This window comes from Osmia bicornis, chromosome 6, assembly GCF_907164935.1.
Source record: "Osmia bicornis bicornis chromosome 6, iOsmBic2.1, whole genome shotgun sequence".
Taxonomy (NCBI): Eukaryota; Metazoa; Arthropoda; class Insecta; order Hymenoptera; family Megachilidae; genus Osmia; species Osmia bicornis.
This window is the reverse complement of record NC_060221.1, coordinates 846,506-863,849: the sequence shown is the minus strand read 5'-3', so window position 1 is coordinate 863,849 and position 17,344 is coordinate 846,506. Positions and strand designations below refer to the sequence as shown.

Genomic DNA, 17,344 nt, shown 5'->3' with positions numbered 1-17,344 from the left:
TGATAACTTTTAATTACCAACTAAACTCTGCTTATTTTCAAATTCATAAATCATTCTATTCTTTGGATCAGATGTTTAAGATGCTGGATAACATTTACAGAATACAAAATATTACACAACGCAAAAGTGTGTCAAAAAAATAGGTTGTGGAATAAAAAAGTTACAACAGAAATTCCAGAATTGGCTTACATAATTGAATCTCTTCGAAAACGTTTCTCGACGGTACATTAATTACGACAACGATCTTCGCTCGTACAACACTATTGTGCAATCCTGTTTTCCTGTGTAATTAGCGGAACAAGAATGTGCACGATATTTTATCAAAATTACATTCTCGTCTAGTTATAATCACGAGAGCATTAGTGTCATCGAATTGAATTTCACCGCGAGAAAGTGCAACGCATATGCAGCGAGCTCTGATGTTAAAAGAAACATCTTGCTGCACAATTTTCATCGTGCTTCTTGATCGATAAAGAAGTTCTCTTAACGATCTGGATCAACTGTGACCCAGATTAAAATTAGACATTTCGAATTTTTAACTTAATTGGAATAATTAAATATTTGAAAAATAGAAAGTAAACAGGATGTAATATAAAAATGTTTTGAAAGATAGTTGTTCACTTTCTGAAGTAATATATGCAAAACAGGTGGCCCGCGTTGAACTTTTCAAAAGGAAAGAGAAACACATTTCGAATCCAGATATTAAAAGGAAACAGGTTTTGATATCTGAAACATTCGATTCGACAATCAAGGAAAAGGATACTACATACATGTGTGGGTTTACGATGATTTCTATAAACAAAATTTGCAAATCATAGTTATTAGACTCAATTCAGAAAGGAGCACATAACTGTATTTTATTTAATATCTCATCTGAATAATTTGCGATGAAAATAAACATTTTTTTTTTTAACTTAAAAACTTTACAAAGTTTCTTCCTATTTTGAAACTTTTATCCAGCTGCTTAAGATGGATTTCTATTCCTGGACTGAATATATTAGAGAATCTGAGAAGATATCTCGAAGTGATGAGGTAACATCAAATCTCTCTTATGTAATCCATTTTTACTTTCATAAGAAATCACAATAAAAAGATTTACTGACAAAGTTTGCTAACTACATAGCTACTTTAACGACACCACAAATACAAAAGTTACGAAATCTTGAAAAAAATTATTTCTATTACAAAATACAATAGACGATAGTGTGGATAGTTAGAAATAAGGTTAGTTGGACGCAAAGTAGGAAGACTCTTTCACCGTTAAGGCCAAGGTTAATGAATCAAACAAGGCACGCAGAATGGATGCAAAATTATATGCACAAAGGCTGCAAGTTAAGGCTCTAAATCGTGTGTAGACCGTAGAAGATGAGAGAAAGTATGCAGTCGGATATGGTGTCTCTTAACTCACACCATGAAAGCAAAGAGAAAGACGAAGCGCGTGACGACTGTTAATTCGCACGCCCGCTACAAGACGACACTTAATTCAATGGAATTTAGTTTCTGTTCAATTTAGAACGCGTAATGCAGCTCTACTTATGGGTCCCATACAAACTAACCACTGTAAAATATAAATACTCTTCAATACCAAATTCATTCAATACTAATTAATCATTACCAGTGTACTAGGTTTATCCTAAAAATGATTGACACCCAGAAAAACATGCTGCACCCATTTAAAAAAAAAATTTCTAGTAAAATTCTGGAACTTATCAACGAGTCACCAACACTAATAAATTCACTTATCTTATCTAAAATACCCTCGGTAATTTTGAGAAGTGATAATAACCTGAGATTATGGGTAAGAGCCAAATTGTAATGGCGAAAAGAAAGCAACAGGGTCGCAGAGGAAGGCTGAAACTGCGGAAGAGAGCACGTAGACAAGGCGACGAACGGTATATGGGGTCACGACGTGGTTCCGTTTCGTGGTCTTCGAAGCTGGCATTGAAAGGAGTTACCTGGTGAGCCTCTCTCGACTGGTTTTCACTCTCGGCACTTGCCGCAAAGCGATAGGATGAAGCCGGTGTCTACCTTCCTCGCATCCATTGCCATTTACCGGTTTATTCGCCGTTCAGCAATTGCACGCGGTCGCAAAGTTTGAAAAATTTTCGAGAAGAAGCTCGTGAAACGTGTCGTGGTTCCTCGTTGTGAAAGTACAGTAAGTAGAATAAACGTGACCGAGGAAAAATGTGTGAGTCAAATTCGAGTGTGGGTGTTTAGTTCAAAAATCGTGATAATTGATGAGTTCAAATGGTAAATGATATAATAGCAAAAAAAAGAAATACCTTTTTTATTTCTTAAAAATTAGTGCAGTGTAATAAATCTATGAAAGTCCATTAATGCCAACACATTAATGAACAGACATTCAAATTTTCTATGGTTCAAAAATTTTCATTTTTAGTATAATGTTTATTATTTATATTGGATTATATTATTTACCATTTTAACTCCTTAATTTTGTAGGAAATGTGGTTCCTGTTTCTTGGTTATTACTGATCTGTGGTGCTTTCTAACGAACGTTGGTATTTCTTTGACCTGAGTGAAACAGTGCGTGGCTTTGTGCCGAGCGATACTGTACGGTTTAAAAAGCCTAATTTTTTTTTTTTTAATTGAAATATCGGTGTTAATGGCGGTGAATAGCTGGTATTTTTAACAGTAAAATAACCAGACCCGTTAAAATAGAAAACAGAACCTGAATAAAAATGATTTTCTGTCATTATGTAGTCATATGCATCTTGCATAATGCACTTTTTAGCATGATGCATACTTCATGTAATTTTTGGCACATATCTGTCATATCTCATGCATGTAAGATTGACTGACTATTGACTATCGATCATTCAGAATTAGATTACAGAATTGACAAATACACCATTCTCCCTTTCCTTTTTATTAATTTTTATACATAATCATGCATTTTGTGCGGATTTTGCATAGTTTCATATTTTGTAACTGCATAAATACAGTCTCTTTATAATAATAGAATATTCTAGATTGCAGAGGAGAATAGATACTGTCGGTTCTTTTTCTTTGTAACATATATTATAACATATAATTATGGAATAATGAAATTGTATCTGACTGAGATGTTACTTTCTATTTTTTGAAAGTGATGTTCTCACGAATGATACTGAAATTCCTTCTCTAAACTAGTAGCTAAAATTTCTATCGTACATAATCTTGTCACGAATTACAGACAGTTCCTGATTTTTGAAAACTTCGAGCGACAAATTTATCTCTTCGAATGGCACGCAAATTAGAAGTGGCAGTAGTGAGGTGGAATTGAACGGAAATGGCAATTGGGCTGACTACTTTGCTTAGTACAACCTCCGTCCTCGGATTTAGCCTGATTCCTCTTTTAGCAATCGGCCTGACCGTATTTCGATATAATCAAGCTGATCCAGAATCTCATCCATCCGATGCTCGCCAGGTTTGTTCAAAATTTTTACTTTTCAAATTTTTGAAAATGATAAATTGAAAGAGGTACAAGGAATTGCTATTTTACATAAGTGATGTGTATGATTTTTCTTATCTTTATATCTCGAGAAAATCGACTGATACCTGCAGTCGATACAACAGTTCATAGATTAATGATCATTCGTTAGTGTTGGATGATCGATACTCAATTGCAAAACTACTTCACTATTATCTTCAGGGTTCAAGAAATGATGTCTTATAAAAATTTCAATTTTGGCTCCAAAGTATTGAAAATGATAATCATTAATTAGCCTTAATTTTTAATTAAGCAAGGTCGAATTATTTATAATTTAATGCTCAATTAAATGTTAGTTGATAATTAGTGCCCAATTAAATTGAAGCCTTAATTACTTGTACTTCTGAAGTGCAAATAGAAAATAATGCATTATAATTTTCAAAACATGATCAATTTTGTATTTCAGCTACTACGAATGTACGATTTTATAGTGATCGGCGGCGGAAGCGCAGGAGCTGTGATCGCATCAAGACTATCCGAGGTGCCAAATTGGACTGTACTACTTGTTGAAGCTGGCGGTGACGAAAATGAAATTTCAGATATCCCTTTATTGGCTGGTTACACTCAACTATCAGAATTCGATTGGAAATATCAAACTACACCACCGACATCGTCCGCTTATTGTCTCGCCATGATTGGGGACAGGTGCAACTGGCCCCGTGGAAAGGTTCTTGGTGGCAGCAGTGTATTGAACGCCATGATTTATGTTCGTGGTAATCGGTAATTCAGAATTAATTGATCAAATTTTTAACAAATAAAAGTGGCAAGTTGTATAAAATTGCAAATAAGATAAATAATGAATTCCTAATTATTCAAACGATTTCAGCCGAGACTACGACAACTGGGCGAGATTGGGCAACGTAGGCTGGAGCTACGACGAGGTGTTCCCTTATTTCCTGAAATCCGAGGACAACCGCAACCCTTACCTAGCTAGAACCCCGTATCACAACACAGGTGGTTACCTGACCGTTCAAGAGTCCCCATGGAGGACACCGTTGTCGATCGCGTTCCTGCAAGCCGGCCAGGAGTTGGGTTACGAGAATCGCGACATAAACGGAGCTAATCAGACCGGCTTCATGCTGACTCAGGCTACTATCCGTCGAGGTAGCCGATGCTCGACAGCCAAAGCCTTTCTGAGACCGGTGAAGAACAGGGAGAATCTGCACATAGCGATGCACACGCAAGCTCTAAAAGTATTTTTCAACGAGGACAAGAGAGCGACCGGTGTAGAGATTCTCCGTGATGGCCGCCAACAAGTGATCAGAGTCAGGCGAGAGATCGTTCTATCAGCTGGAGCGATCAATTCACCCCAGCTACTGATGCTATCCGGTGTAGGACCTAGCGAACACTTGGAAGAGTTCAATATACCCGTGATATCAGACCTAAGGGTCGGAGACAATCTTCAAGACCACGTTGGTCTCGGTGGATTCACGTTTATCGTCAACGAACCGATCAGTCTGAAGAAGGATCGTTTTCAAACGATGCCGGTGATGATGGAATATGTACTGAACGAAAGAGGACCTATGACCAGTCCAGGTGTCGAAGGTTTAGCTTTTGTCAACACCAAATACGCGGATAAGTCAGGCGACTATCCTGATGTCCAGTTTCATTTTGCTCCCAGTTCGGTCAATTCAGACGGAGGTGATCAGATCAAGAAGATTCTAGGCCTCAGAGACAGAGTGTACAATACTATGTATAAACCTTTAACCCATTCTGAAACCTGGTCAATTTTGCCATTGTTGTTGAGACCTAAGAGTTCTGGATGGGTACGTCTGAAAAGCAGGAACCCATTGGTGTATCCAGATATCAATCCGAATTATTTTACACACAAAGAGGACATAGACGTCCTGGTAGAAGGTATAAGAATTGGTCTGCAGCTGTCGAACACTACAGCTTTTCAGAGATTCGGTTCTAGGCCTCACACTATTCGTATGCCAGGCTGTCATAGATATCCATTTGATAGTTACGACTATTGGGAATGTGCTATTAGACACTTTACTTTTACTATTTATCATCCAACCGGAACTTGCAAAATGGGACCGAGAAACGATCCCACGGCAGTGGTGGATCCCAGATTAAGGGTTTATGGAGTGAAAGGATTGAGAGTTGCTGACGCTTCGATCATGCCTGTGATCGTCAGTGGGAATCCGAATGCTCCTACGATCATGATCGGTGAAAAAGCGAGTGACATCATAAAAGAGGATTGGAGGCAGAAGAAAAAGCGTTACGTGGGAAGATGATGATGAAGAATGGGAGGATTGCTAGTTCATTGAAAAGATGTCTGCTGTTTCAGGGAATCGTGTTGCAACAGTTTGAGAAAAAATACTAGTTGCTTTATTTCACAATTAAATTGTTATTTATACCTCAAATCGAAGAAGAGTTAGAATCGTCTTCGATTAGACCAAACACGAGTGTACCTTATAGTATTTCATACTGTAAATTTCCTACAACTGTCTGTTATTTATTAATAGATTTCTATTTAATTGTTGATAGCGATGGGAATGACAAAAGATTTTCATATATTAGACAAAATAATATCTAAAGCAATAGTCCTGAATTTAGAAAATTATTTTTCAATTAAAAGACAACTATTTCTCTGTCAATTTCTCTATTAGTATTAATTAATAATAATTTTTAATTATAAATACCAAATATTTGTCGTAGGAAAACATCAGTCCCATCGTTAAATATCACTGATACACCCATTTGTAAATAATCGTTTCTATCAAGTAATAAAGATAACCATCTAAATGGTGAACCAAAAACCGTCCATAAGACAACGAAATCGTGCCATTGTCTAAACTGAATTTTGTCTATATTTATACCAAACCACATTATTGTAAATAAAAGTATTTGTTCAGAATGAGTTTCTCAATTATTGCCACCCTTTCCATCAACTTTTTCTAAACCACTTTTAATATTAATATCGTGAAAACGAAGATTTTGAAAATTCCTACTTCCCTTATAATGCCATTTTCCCACAAAAAGCCTACTTTGATCGCACTGCACGTATCTTGTTTTCCTTTCCTCTAATGCGTACCGTTTCTGGAACACTCAGTAGATTTTCACTGGTTATCTCGTAAAATCTCGGTAATTTTAATCTTGAAAAAGGAGCTCAACTCTCCCGTCGTGAGGCACGCGAGACCGTAGGTTCGAGATCGATGGATCACGATGGAAGGCAGACGATCTCGACTTTCGTTTCGCGGGCAAACAACATTTACGTAAGAGTTTCCGTGCTAAAAGGCTCGTTACAGGATGTGACGATTCTCACGTACATTTTTAAAGCCGCGTTTCCGCTTCCTTGTCTCGTATATTACAACGCGGTGAATTCATCGTGATCGCTGCTATTTTCATGGACTTTGTTATTGTCACGTTGAACGAGAATGTCCTTAATTAAGATAATTACTGATACACGTTTTCTTCGCGTCAAACTCATTCATGTACTATTCAGAACGACTAAAAATATACTAATTGAGGAAGAAATTACTCATTCTAAGATAAATCAAGTGTAAAATTAGTGCCTTTATTTGAAAGATTAATAAATTTTCTTTCATAGAGGACTAAGTCTGTTAATTATATAAAGAGTTAATAAGTTTAATAATGACTTCGTTCTTTCATTTAACTACATTAATTGAATTACCTGAGAATAATCAATCATTTCAACCTCATTAATCACGCTTTCAATCAAGGAAGAATTGCACGAATAATAGAAATAATTATATAAAAAATTAATCGTCTAATTTAAAATTTATCTCTGTACAGATTTATAAAGGAAACACAATACTGTTTTTTTATGAAGCAAATAACATAAATTGGCTTACTTTAGTTCCGCCGTAAACAAGGAAGAAATTTCACGCGGTATAATGCAAATTTTGCAAACGCGTTTGTTATTCCATGGCCACTTTACTTTCACTAAGCCGACTGAAATTTGTCTGCGTAAAAAATTATTATTCTTGATCTAATCGAATCTCGGTAACAATGCCAGATCGTACAATAACACGATTCAAAGCAAGCGGATTTCCCTATCTTTTCTATCGCGAGATCCTCTCGTTTCCCTACCCTTCGTTCACGAATCTAACATCCGCTCCGCAATTTGGTAAACTCGATTAATTTATTGGTTATTTTTAAAGGAAGAAAGCAAAAGTCGTATGGGTTTCAGAAATTCTCAGGCACATCGGGCAAAGAAAAGTGGACAGTGAAAGTCCGACTTTGGTGGTGTTGCGTTTGCACGAAGTGAGTTCATTTGTATTTTCGATTCACGTCAGCATGAGAATATTTTGCAAAGAATATAACTAATGAAAGAAAGTGTAATGGTCAAGAGCGAACTAGACATTTGTCATAGAAACGGCGCCGACTAGACTTTCCTCTATACTTGTACTTTCTTACTATGCAATTTGTACTATCCGTTAGAAGTACAGCCCCTGGCCATTGAATTAACCCCTTTGACCTGATGTTTCACACGGATAATAGGAATTTCATTATACCATATAATATCTTATTAACTTCCTAGATAATTATAATATTAGATATTGCTTTCTCTGATTATTATCTGAATAATTATTCCATCAGAACTAACTATAGTTCCCCGAATAGAATCCGTAATCGAAAGTAATGCAAACTAGTTTAAAATCTCACACCTGTTCCCTGTGACACTAAGTAGGTAACAAGTTCTAAACAAGTAAACCAACTTCCGAGTAACTCGCCCCGTAATAATTGATAATTGATCAATAACGCGTAATACTTGCGAATGATTAGAAAGCAATACTAGTTGCGTCGACACACGCACTTTTACGAAGTCCGTATAACGTGTCGCAATTACCACATTACACCTTTCACACTACGGAAGTGCAGTCGATGAGAATTTCTTTTATTCCTACCATGTACATATTCCTATTCGTCTGTTGTCTAAATACGTTTCGTCATCTGCGAATTCTATTACTCAATCACTTATATAAATATGAAATTTACGCAATTAAAAATAATTTAAAATAGAAATTTATTTCAAAAATTGTCACCAATTTGCGGCGAATCTTAAAGTGAAACAAGTTACCTATAATTATTCCAAATTTAATTACCTAATCAATCGATATAAAATTTTATAATTAAAATTTTCAATAATTTCAAATAAAATTCCCAACCTGAGAATTACATTATCAAGTTCACGTTTAATTAATAAAGTTACTCGAGGATTGAATTACTAATTATCCGAAACGTTAGATGGGAATCGATTGAAAATCAATACAGTTCGCGTTTCATGTGTAATGAGGTACGTATGCAAGTGAATATCGTAAGTTGTATAAACCGGATGTGATTGAGGCTAGGAAACAGGATTAAATGGAGGAACAATCTGGACGACCAGCTGCTCGTTACTTCACCGTGTTTCCAGACCATTGACCCGATCCCGCACTCGACAACAGATTTTCAACGCACGATTTAATTTTTCCGCTTAATTACATTCCATCGCGTGTGTACAGCTGCCTGTTAAACATGACTCCTTCGTTTCAATAGAAACAAGCACAGTACACTTTGTTCTTACGAATCGGATAAATAGCCATTCGAACGACCTACCGATACAATCGCTGAAAGAAACAACGTTTCAACAACTTGTACACGTCGTTCCTTGAATGGATTGTCAATTGCACGGCACGCTTACAAATGATGTACCGCGAGAACAATATTGTTACTCTCATTTCTGCCTGCTTTTGTAAGCTGAATTTATGTCTCCATAGAGGGACACTGATTAATTCGAGATTTTAGATAGCGCTTTAATTAACTCATTCATTGTGACTGAGATGTGTACTTTTTAATTAGTAAAGAGTTTTTAAAGAGACTTGTCATTTACAACTGAATAATATACTTGTGTGTATGTTTTAAATAAAGCATCGATGCTTGATTGGAGATTTGAATTAATTAACCCTTTCATTATAAGATATTTTGACAATTAGAAAAATTTACTTTACCAGGAAAATAATGTTTCAAGTAACCACTATTTACGTGCTCAGTATACAATGTTCAATGTGGAAATCTCTCGATACCACAATGACGATACATGTTTGAATAACGAATTAGGTTATTCGTAAGAACTTTCTTTCTCTAAACCGACTCGAAATTCATACATAATACTTCGTTATTACTACTATCCCGATCTCTAAACGTGCCAACGGTCACGTAGCGTCGAGAAAACGGTTTTGCTATAATTTTATTTTATTAAAAAATTCATTTTAAACAGAATATTGCAAAATTTTTAATATCAATACTCTAAGTTAATTTACGATCATCTACATATGATAATATTGCATTCAACGAAGAACTCTAATGCACGCGATATATCATTGAAAAAGGAAAAGATAAACCAGTTACACGTCCGCTTTTCTCATCCGACATTCAAAAATATTACTTCCTTTTGAGTTTCTTAATGAAAACATTGAATAGAGTACCATAATCCCAGCTGGATTATCTATAAGGAAATAATTTAAAACTGGGTTATCTTGTCTGCTATTCTATCGCCATCATTTATCATTGTATTCAAGCCACTCCCTCGCGACGTAAGTGATTAAAGGAGTATTTACGAGAATAAAGATCCTTCTAACGTTCGAATACTATTTCTTGTTATGAGAATTATTACAGTAGCTTCAATTCATTAATTTTCAAAACTCGAAAATATACCATTTTCATAATAAAAAAAATAAAATTAACAAAAATATTAATTAGAGTGGCATTTATTAAAAATTCTAATTCTAACAATACGAAAGTCTATAATTTACTTGCCATCTAATATCAAGGTACATCGTCTGCCAATAGTTCTAAATGGACGCAGCCCGTGCTTCTGATAACTAGGTAAGTGGCGTAAGTATTGTTGATCGCACGCTAACAATTGATGAAATATGAATATTCGGTTTGAAAATAACTACGTTTATTCGGCTTCTCGATCGTGTATTGACTCGAGGAATAATAATATTCCTCGCTGATAATAATTCGAGTGTTTATCTCAAGGGATTATCCCTTTCTCGAGCGCGGCGCCAACTCTACCGGTTTGGAATTTAATTTCGCCGATATAAGAAGTATCTACTATACGAAATACTATACTATCGTAACTGCTATATTTCTTTTTTTTTTTTTAATTTTTTTTAATTAAATGATTAATTAATGCAACTAAGAAGGGATCTAAAGAAAGCACGAGGAATACGTCGATCATTGTAACAAAGTGTGTAATGTCTACGTTAGTGTAAGCACCGGCTGTTAGCACATTGTCAGAGGGGGATAGGTGTGCGTAGGTAACCACAGGAAGAGAATACTTTCACTGCCAAAGTACGCTTGGGAGCCTTCGGGAAGGACGAAGAAACTCAGTCACTGGCCAGATCGACAAGGAAGGTGAGAGTGAAATGAGTAGGAGAGTGTGCTATCGGTACAGTTCAGTATCGTTCTTCCGAGTGTCATTACCGATTCTCACGACGGTCATTCGGTGGCAATCGTCTAGTCAGTGAGTTAGATAGATCCTGCGAAAAATTTTCCTTCAATCAACAGTGTTCGTACAAGGTTTTGGAAGACAGCATTTCCTTACTAACTTCCGGATGTTTTGCCTGGTCGAGAGAGACTGAAGAATTTATCGAATCTGATGGGAAATGTTCTTGGGAATAAAGGATCGACGAAGAAATAAAAGGTTGGTGTGTGTGAACTCAAACTCTGGGTTCGATTTGATTAAATATTACAAATCATTTTGGATACAGATAATTATTATATAACATTCGATGTTGAGATAGACGAAATAGAATGAAAAAGCCGGTGTTTGTGGAGTACCCAATTGTGATAAGTACTCAATGTGCTAAAGAACACAGTGAGAACAAAGAATGTTACTGCAAAAGAAGTGCACGAAGATTGCTAGTGATTACGATGAATCATTCGGTAATAATCACAGTGATAATGATTCTGAATAATTGTAATTATTTCAATTACGTAGGTTATTTAATATCTTTGTATTACGCAATTTTTATATAACACATTTTTTATATTACTTAATGAAATAATGGCCCTGGGACACATTATACACAGGATGCACATAACAATTAAAGGCACATCGAAACAATGTGTTAAGTTAGACCAGGAGTAATTGAGTATCGGACCATGAAGAGTTAAACATATTAAGGTCACGAGTTCCTCGTAACATGATAAATTGATTCCTTGAATGCAATCGATTGCGTAAGAATGAATTGTTTGTGTGTGGTTATATACAGACGACGATCAATAGGAGAATCCTGGTTATACATGAATAAAACGTTGATTCAAAAGAATAAATATTCATGATGGAGAATGGAGGACTAAGATGCATTGCAAAACACCGATAAAATTTTGCAATTTCTACGCTATTTGCATTGGTGTAAAAAGTAATAACCTAGTAAATGAAGGTTCAACTTTGTTTCATGTCGCAACATGAAAATCGTTCACGGTGTCTGTTTTAAATATTAAAAAATTTGCGTCAATTAATTAAAGATGCACAGATTTGCAAAATGAAATCATTAACATGTTATATTAAACTGTATCGTATCGAGTGGCTAATTTCGAAGCAAAGAAAGTTTGACACCATTTGATAACATGACATAAAAGTACCGCGAAACAGCACTTATGGCATATTAATTTAAAGTTTAAGGTTCGACGAAAGTAATTACATAAACACTTCATGAATATTCTTAATGAAGATTGGCTAGCTGTTCAGTGGAATAATTAGTCTGATTTAAGTGGAAGGTGATTAGTATTTTTTTAACACTTGTATATAATTAGAATTTTGATATTACTGTGTAATCATTCACACATCTTTCACGATTAAAAACTTGTAGCTAGACGATGAATATTACATCTGCCATTTCACTTGAAATATTTGAGACCGGTTTTATATTGTCTTACATAACTTACGAAATTCCTGTTTAATCTGCTTTCTACATTATATTATTCTTGTTTTTGTATATTCTCGAAACAATAATATAGCATGATTTTATTCTACAAAAACATCCTAGACACTTGATATCAACTCTCAGTTTTTAATAATTTAAAACTAACTCAAGCATTTGAAAATTTATATTCGATAAATTTCAAAATTAATTTCATAGACAAAATATTCAAATTAATTTTAATAATTGATTTCTTTCATCCTCATTAAAATTTGCTAGTTAACCCTATCTATTTAAAAAAAAAGATATTATTTCAAACTATCATTTAACTCGACATATTTTTAACCCGACAAACCACATATTTTCCTAAAGACAATTCCACTTGATCTTGCGTCGATTCTACTCGTTCCTAATTACCTCATTCACTTTCCTTCGCCGTTGAAAGTTGCATAAAGAAAGAAAGTCCCACAAATGGTTACGCAACAATTCTACGAATATTTTCATAGACGAAAACGTATGTTCTCATTTCCAACATTATTATAAATTTCTTTTTATTTTTCATAGTAGAAAAAAATTTACACGATTCGATTGAAATAATATCTTTTATCGATCTAAAATAACTGATAATAGAATATTATTATTACTGTTAGTGAAACAGAAATCGGCCATAAAGATTACGATTTTTTATTTGTTTTAAGTGAAATAATTACTACGAACGGGAAAAGAGAAGTAATTTACGCTTAACTGAGAACTCACATGGCAAGGCTGGCTGCGTTTTTACTAGGAAACTCTTACCTGAAACAAGAAAACGGAACTGTTAGATACATCGTCTCATCGATAAGAACTATGCACATGGAAACTGTTACTTTTTTACTATCATCTACTCTTCTACTTTAAACACGCAAACCTGGCTGAAAAGCAATTCGAAATAAATATACTGGAGAGAATGATAGTAAAATGACCAACCAATTTTATGTTCCTTCCTAAAACCTGATTCATTGTTTCAACTGCATTCAATTTTTGCTTAAATTGTAAATAACACCATGTAAGAAAATTGTAAATACTGAGGCGATTATGATAAAAAGCAAAAAAAGAATAGCATGTTAGAACCTTATTCCGTAGTTCTTCCGATCCAACGCGTAATTTCAAGAAAGAAACATTCTTCAGTCAATTTCCGCGTTACCTTTTTCTACGTGATGCAGAAATTGCACAGCTCTGTCATAGCTTAGTGTTCTCCAACTTTCGGAGCACCGACCGGACACGACGATATTATTGATAGCCCTATTCATCGTCAGTATCGTTTGTAGTTTTCTCTTTTCATTTTTTCATCAAAAATAATTGTTGTTTTCGAATGTTTTATCTGAATTCTAAACACTTTCTGAAGTAACAAAAGCTTTGTGTATTTTTCAAGCTAGCCAAACAGTTTGCTCGACAACCAACTATCCTGTCAGGGCCAGGAAAAGTCCTTAGACCCGTAACGAAGTTGAAGAACAAGACAGAGAAAGGCCACGTAACGTAACCACGAAAGTTTCGTAGAAGGAAACGAGCGTGGAAGAAGGTTTACGTTGGCGAAACACTTTCTCCTTTCCCCGTTATGAGATCACCATCTCGTCTCTCCACTGATAGCAACATAACTTCGTTAATTTGTTGACTGCCTTGAAATACTACCTACTTAACCGTTTCACTGAAGTTCTTCGAAAAAATAAAAGAAAACAACAACATTGAATTATGACAGTCATGCTCTAAATGCTGTTCCTACTGAACAAAGATCTCCGTAACATTTCCAAATGGTTGATTTAAGGAACAAAAACGTATCTTTTCGAATTACAGGAAGACGAAACAACCCATGAATCAATTGTCGGCGCCATCGAGGGCACAATGAAGAGAATAAGCTCCGACGTGTCATTCACAGTAGTTCGGATCGAAAGAATCGGCACCCGTCCGCCGGACATCCGCTCGCGGTGAAACATCATCAGCGTGATGTCATACGAACCACTCAAAGCACTCGGAGATTCAAAATTTCATTTAACCAAGTTCGTGAGATTTCAATTCGAGAAGAATGGTGTTCAGTACGATCGTGGTAACGTCAGCATTGAAGGGCGCTCTGGGTTTGATGGGCACCAGTTTATGGTTGATCCCTTTACTCATAGCAGGCCTGTCCTACTATCGTTACGATCAACTAGATCCTGAAAGTCGACCCATCGATCGTTACCCTCTGTACCCAGAGTACGACTTCGTCGTAGTGGGTGGTGGGTCAGCTGGAGCAGTGGTAGCCAGCAGACTATCAGAAATAACAAACTGGAATGTTCTATTGCTCGAAGCTGGCCCTGACGAGAACGAGATAACAGACGTGCCATCGTTGGCAGCTTATCTGCAACTGACGAAGCTGGACTGGAAGTACAAGACCGAACCAACAGGAAGAGCCTGCCTGGCAATGAACCGAGGCCGTTGCAATTGGCCTCGGGGAAAAGTTCTAGGAGGCTCCAGTGTCCTTAATTACATGCTCTACGTTCGAGGCAACAGGCGAGATTACGATTACTGGGAGTCTCTGGGTAACCCTGGCTGGGGCTACGATCAGGCGCTCTATTACTTCAAGAAGTCCGAGGATAACCGGAATCCTTATCTCCAGAAGAGTCCTTACCACTCCACAGGTGGTTACTTAACCGTTCAAGAGTCCCCGTGGAGGACACCGTTGGTGGTGGCGTTCGTTCAGGCTGGCACAGAAATGGGTTACGAGAACAGGGACATAAATGGAGAACGACAAACGGGATTCATGATAGCTCAGGGTACGATTCGTAGAGGTAGCAGGTGTTCCACGGCGAAGGCGTTCCTTCGTCCAGTTCGATTGCGCAGAAACATCCACACGGCTATGAACTCTCATGTCACCAAAGTTCTGATAGATCCAATAACCATGAGAGCCACTGGGGTGGAATTTGTGAGAGACGGTCGTAGGCAGATCGTCCGGGCGCGAAAGGAGGTGATTCTATCAGCTGGGGCTATCAACAGTCCCCAGATCCTGATGCTTTCCGGGATAGGACCTCAGGAACACCTACGCCATATCGGGATACCTGTGATCAAGGACCTCCGAGTGGGTGATAATCTTCAGGATCACGTTGGCATGGGTGGACTCACGTTTCTTATCGATAAACCAGTGGCTATTGTTCAAGATCGCTTCCAGGCTGCTCCAGTGACCATGCACTACGTGGCCAATGGAAGAGGACCCATGACTACGCTGGGTGGTGTCGAAGGGTATGCGTTCGTGAATACAAAATATGCTAATCTCTCTGTCGATTATCCAGATATTCAACTGCACATGGCACCAGCCTCCATAAACTCGGATAATGGTATCCAGGTGAAGAAGGTCTTGGGTATTACTGATGAGGTTTACAACACGGTGTACAGACCCATTGCGAATAAGGACGCCTGGACCATCATGCCTCTTCTGCTCAGGCCTAGATCACGTGGCACGGTTAGACTGCGTAGTTCTAATCCATTTCATAGTCCACTGATCGATGCTAATTACTTTTCTGACCCCTTCGACATCGCCACTTTGGTCGAGGGTGCTAAAATCGCGATAAGGGTCAGCGAGGCTAAGGTCTTCAAGCAGTTTGGATCCAGAATCCATCGTATCAAGCTGCCGAATTGTAAACACTTGAAGTTTGCTTCGGATGCTTACTGGGAATGTCATATTCGTCATATCACCATGACGATTTACCATCCAGTTGGAACGACCAAAATGGGACCTTCAAGTGATCCAAATGCTGTTGTGGATTCTAGATTGAGGGTTCACGGAGTAAAAGGGCTGAGGGTGATAGATGCGTCCATCATGCCCACGATATGCAGCGGAAATACGAATGCACCAGTCATCATGATCGGTGAAAAAGGAGCTGATCTGATTAAAAATGACTGGTTGACGATCGAGACAAGCAGAAGCTGACATATTTTATACTTTAGTCAGGTCTTTATATGTAAGGACATCTGTTTAAATTTGTTAAGTTGATGTTAATATCCTATCTATCATTAGTAACTTTAAGTGACATGCAGCATAATTTTGCTGCTCTTATTTCATAAGGCAGGGGATTAATTTGTTTAAAAATTCGATGACTGTTATAAGTTGTTTATATTTTGTTGATAGTTTAGATGTGTAATGTGAGGCAAATGTGTGCTGATAGAAGCACTCGTTGTAATATGTTGAATGTATATCTATGTAAATTGTGTACATAAAAATTTTGTTGATTTAATTCCACTGTGATTGTTGATTTAAAGAATATTAATTGTTAAATGATTTATTACCCGAGATAACTGGAAGCGAATCGACGAGAATTCACTTTATTTTGTAGACGAAAACATTTCTCAAGTAAACGAACGAAACCTTTACCATTTGATTTATTATTTTTTCACTGAATTCAAGAACGCAATTGGAAAGATTCATTTGCACTGACTGTACGAACAAGGAAAATGATATCCAAGTATAAACAAGAAAAAATAATAGATAACATGGCTGTATCTTAATTCATTGCGGTCCAAAGTTGAACCCGTTTTTCAGTAATTTTAAACACACGAACCATTCGCGATAGTTTATTTAAAGCTAAACGAAAAATAACACGTTTCTTCATATTTTTCGCCAATTGTGGTCAAGTGGGTAGCTATGTAATTCGTGAATGGCTTAATAACAGATTAAAAATGTTTATTAACGGCGTATTTATTTTTTATCGAATGCAAAAATATACTAAATTAAGAGAAGGTATATCATAGATTTTTCTTCTTGTCCGCGTTCTTTTGATCTTTTGAAAAGTTTCCTCCTTAAAGTAGTATTACTGTAGGTTTAGTTAAGTTTATGGGAATTTAATGATAATAGTCTCGTTCTTTTAACTAGCGAATTCTAGAATCAAAAATATCTTGAGTTACATAATTTGTAAATATTAAATAACAGTATAATAATTGCATAAAAAGTTGCATTCAACCGCTTCCT

General features: G+C 36.5%; 3 protein-coding genes across 4 annotated transcripts in view; 2 read left to right on the top strand and 1 right to left on the bottom strand.

Annotated features, from left to right (window-relative positions):
- The window catches only part of LOC114873516 (flotillin-2), a 66,678-nt gene that overhangs the window by 40,229 nt on the left and 9,105 nt on the right, over window positions 1–17,344 (bottom strand). The window lies entirely within an intron of this gene.
- On the top strand, window positions 2,024–6,318 carry LOC114873514 (glucose dehydrogenase [FAD, quinone]). Its single transcript, XM_029181924.2, has 4 exons — window positions 2,024–2,155; window positions 3,194–3,427; window positions 3,897–4,210; window positions 4,317–6,318. Exons 2-4 carry the CDS (start codon window positions 3,290–3,292, stop codon window positions 5,728–5,730), a joined length of 1,866 nt encoding a protein of 621 aa, XP_029037757.1. The 5' UTR covers window positions 2,024–2,155; window positions 3,194–3,289; the 3' UTR covers window positions 5,731–6,318.
- On the top strand, window positions 10,814–16,664 carry LOC114873513 (glucose dehydrogenase [FAD, quinone]). Its single transcript, XM_029181922.2, has 2 exons — window positions 10,814–11,150; window positions 14,203–16,664. Exon 2 carries the CDS (start codon window positions 14,432–14,434, stop codon window positions 16,307–16,309), a length of 1,878 nt encoding a protein of 625 aa, XP_029037755.2. The 5' UTR covers window positions 10,814–11,150; window positions 14,203–14,431; the 3' UTR covers window positions 16,310–16,664.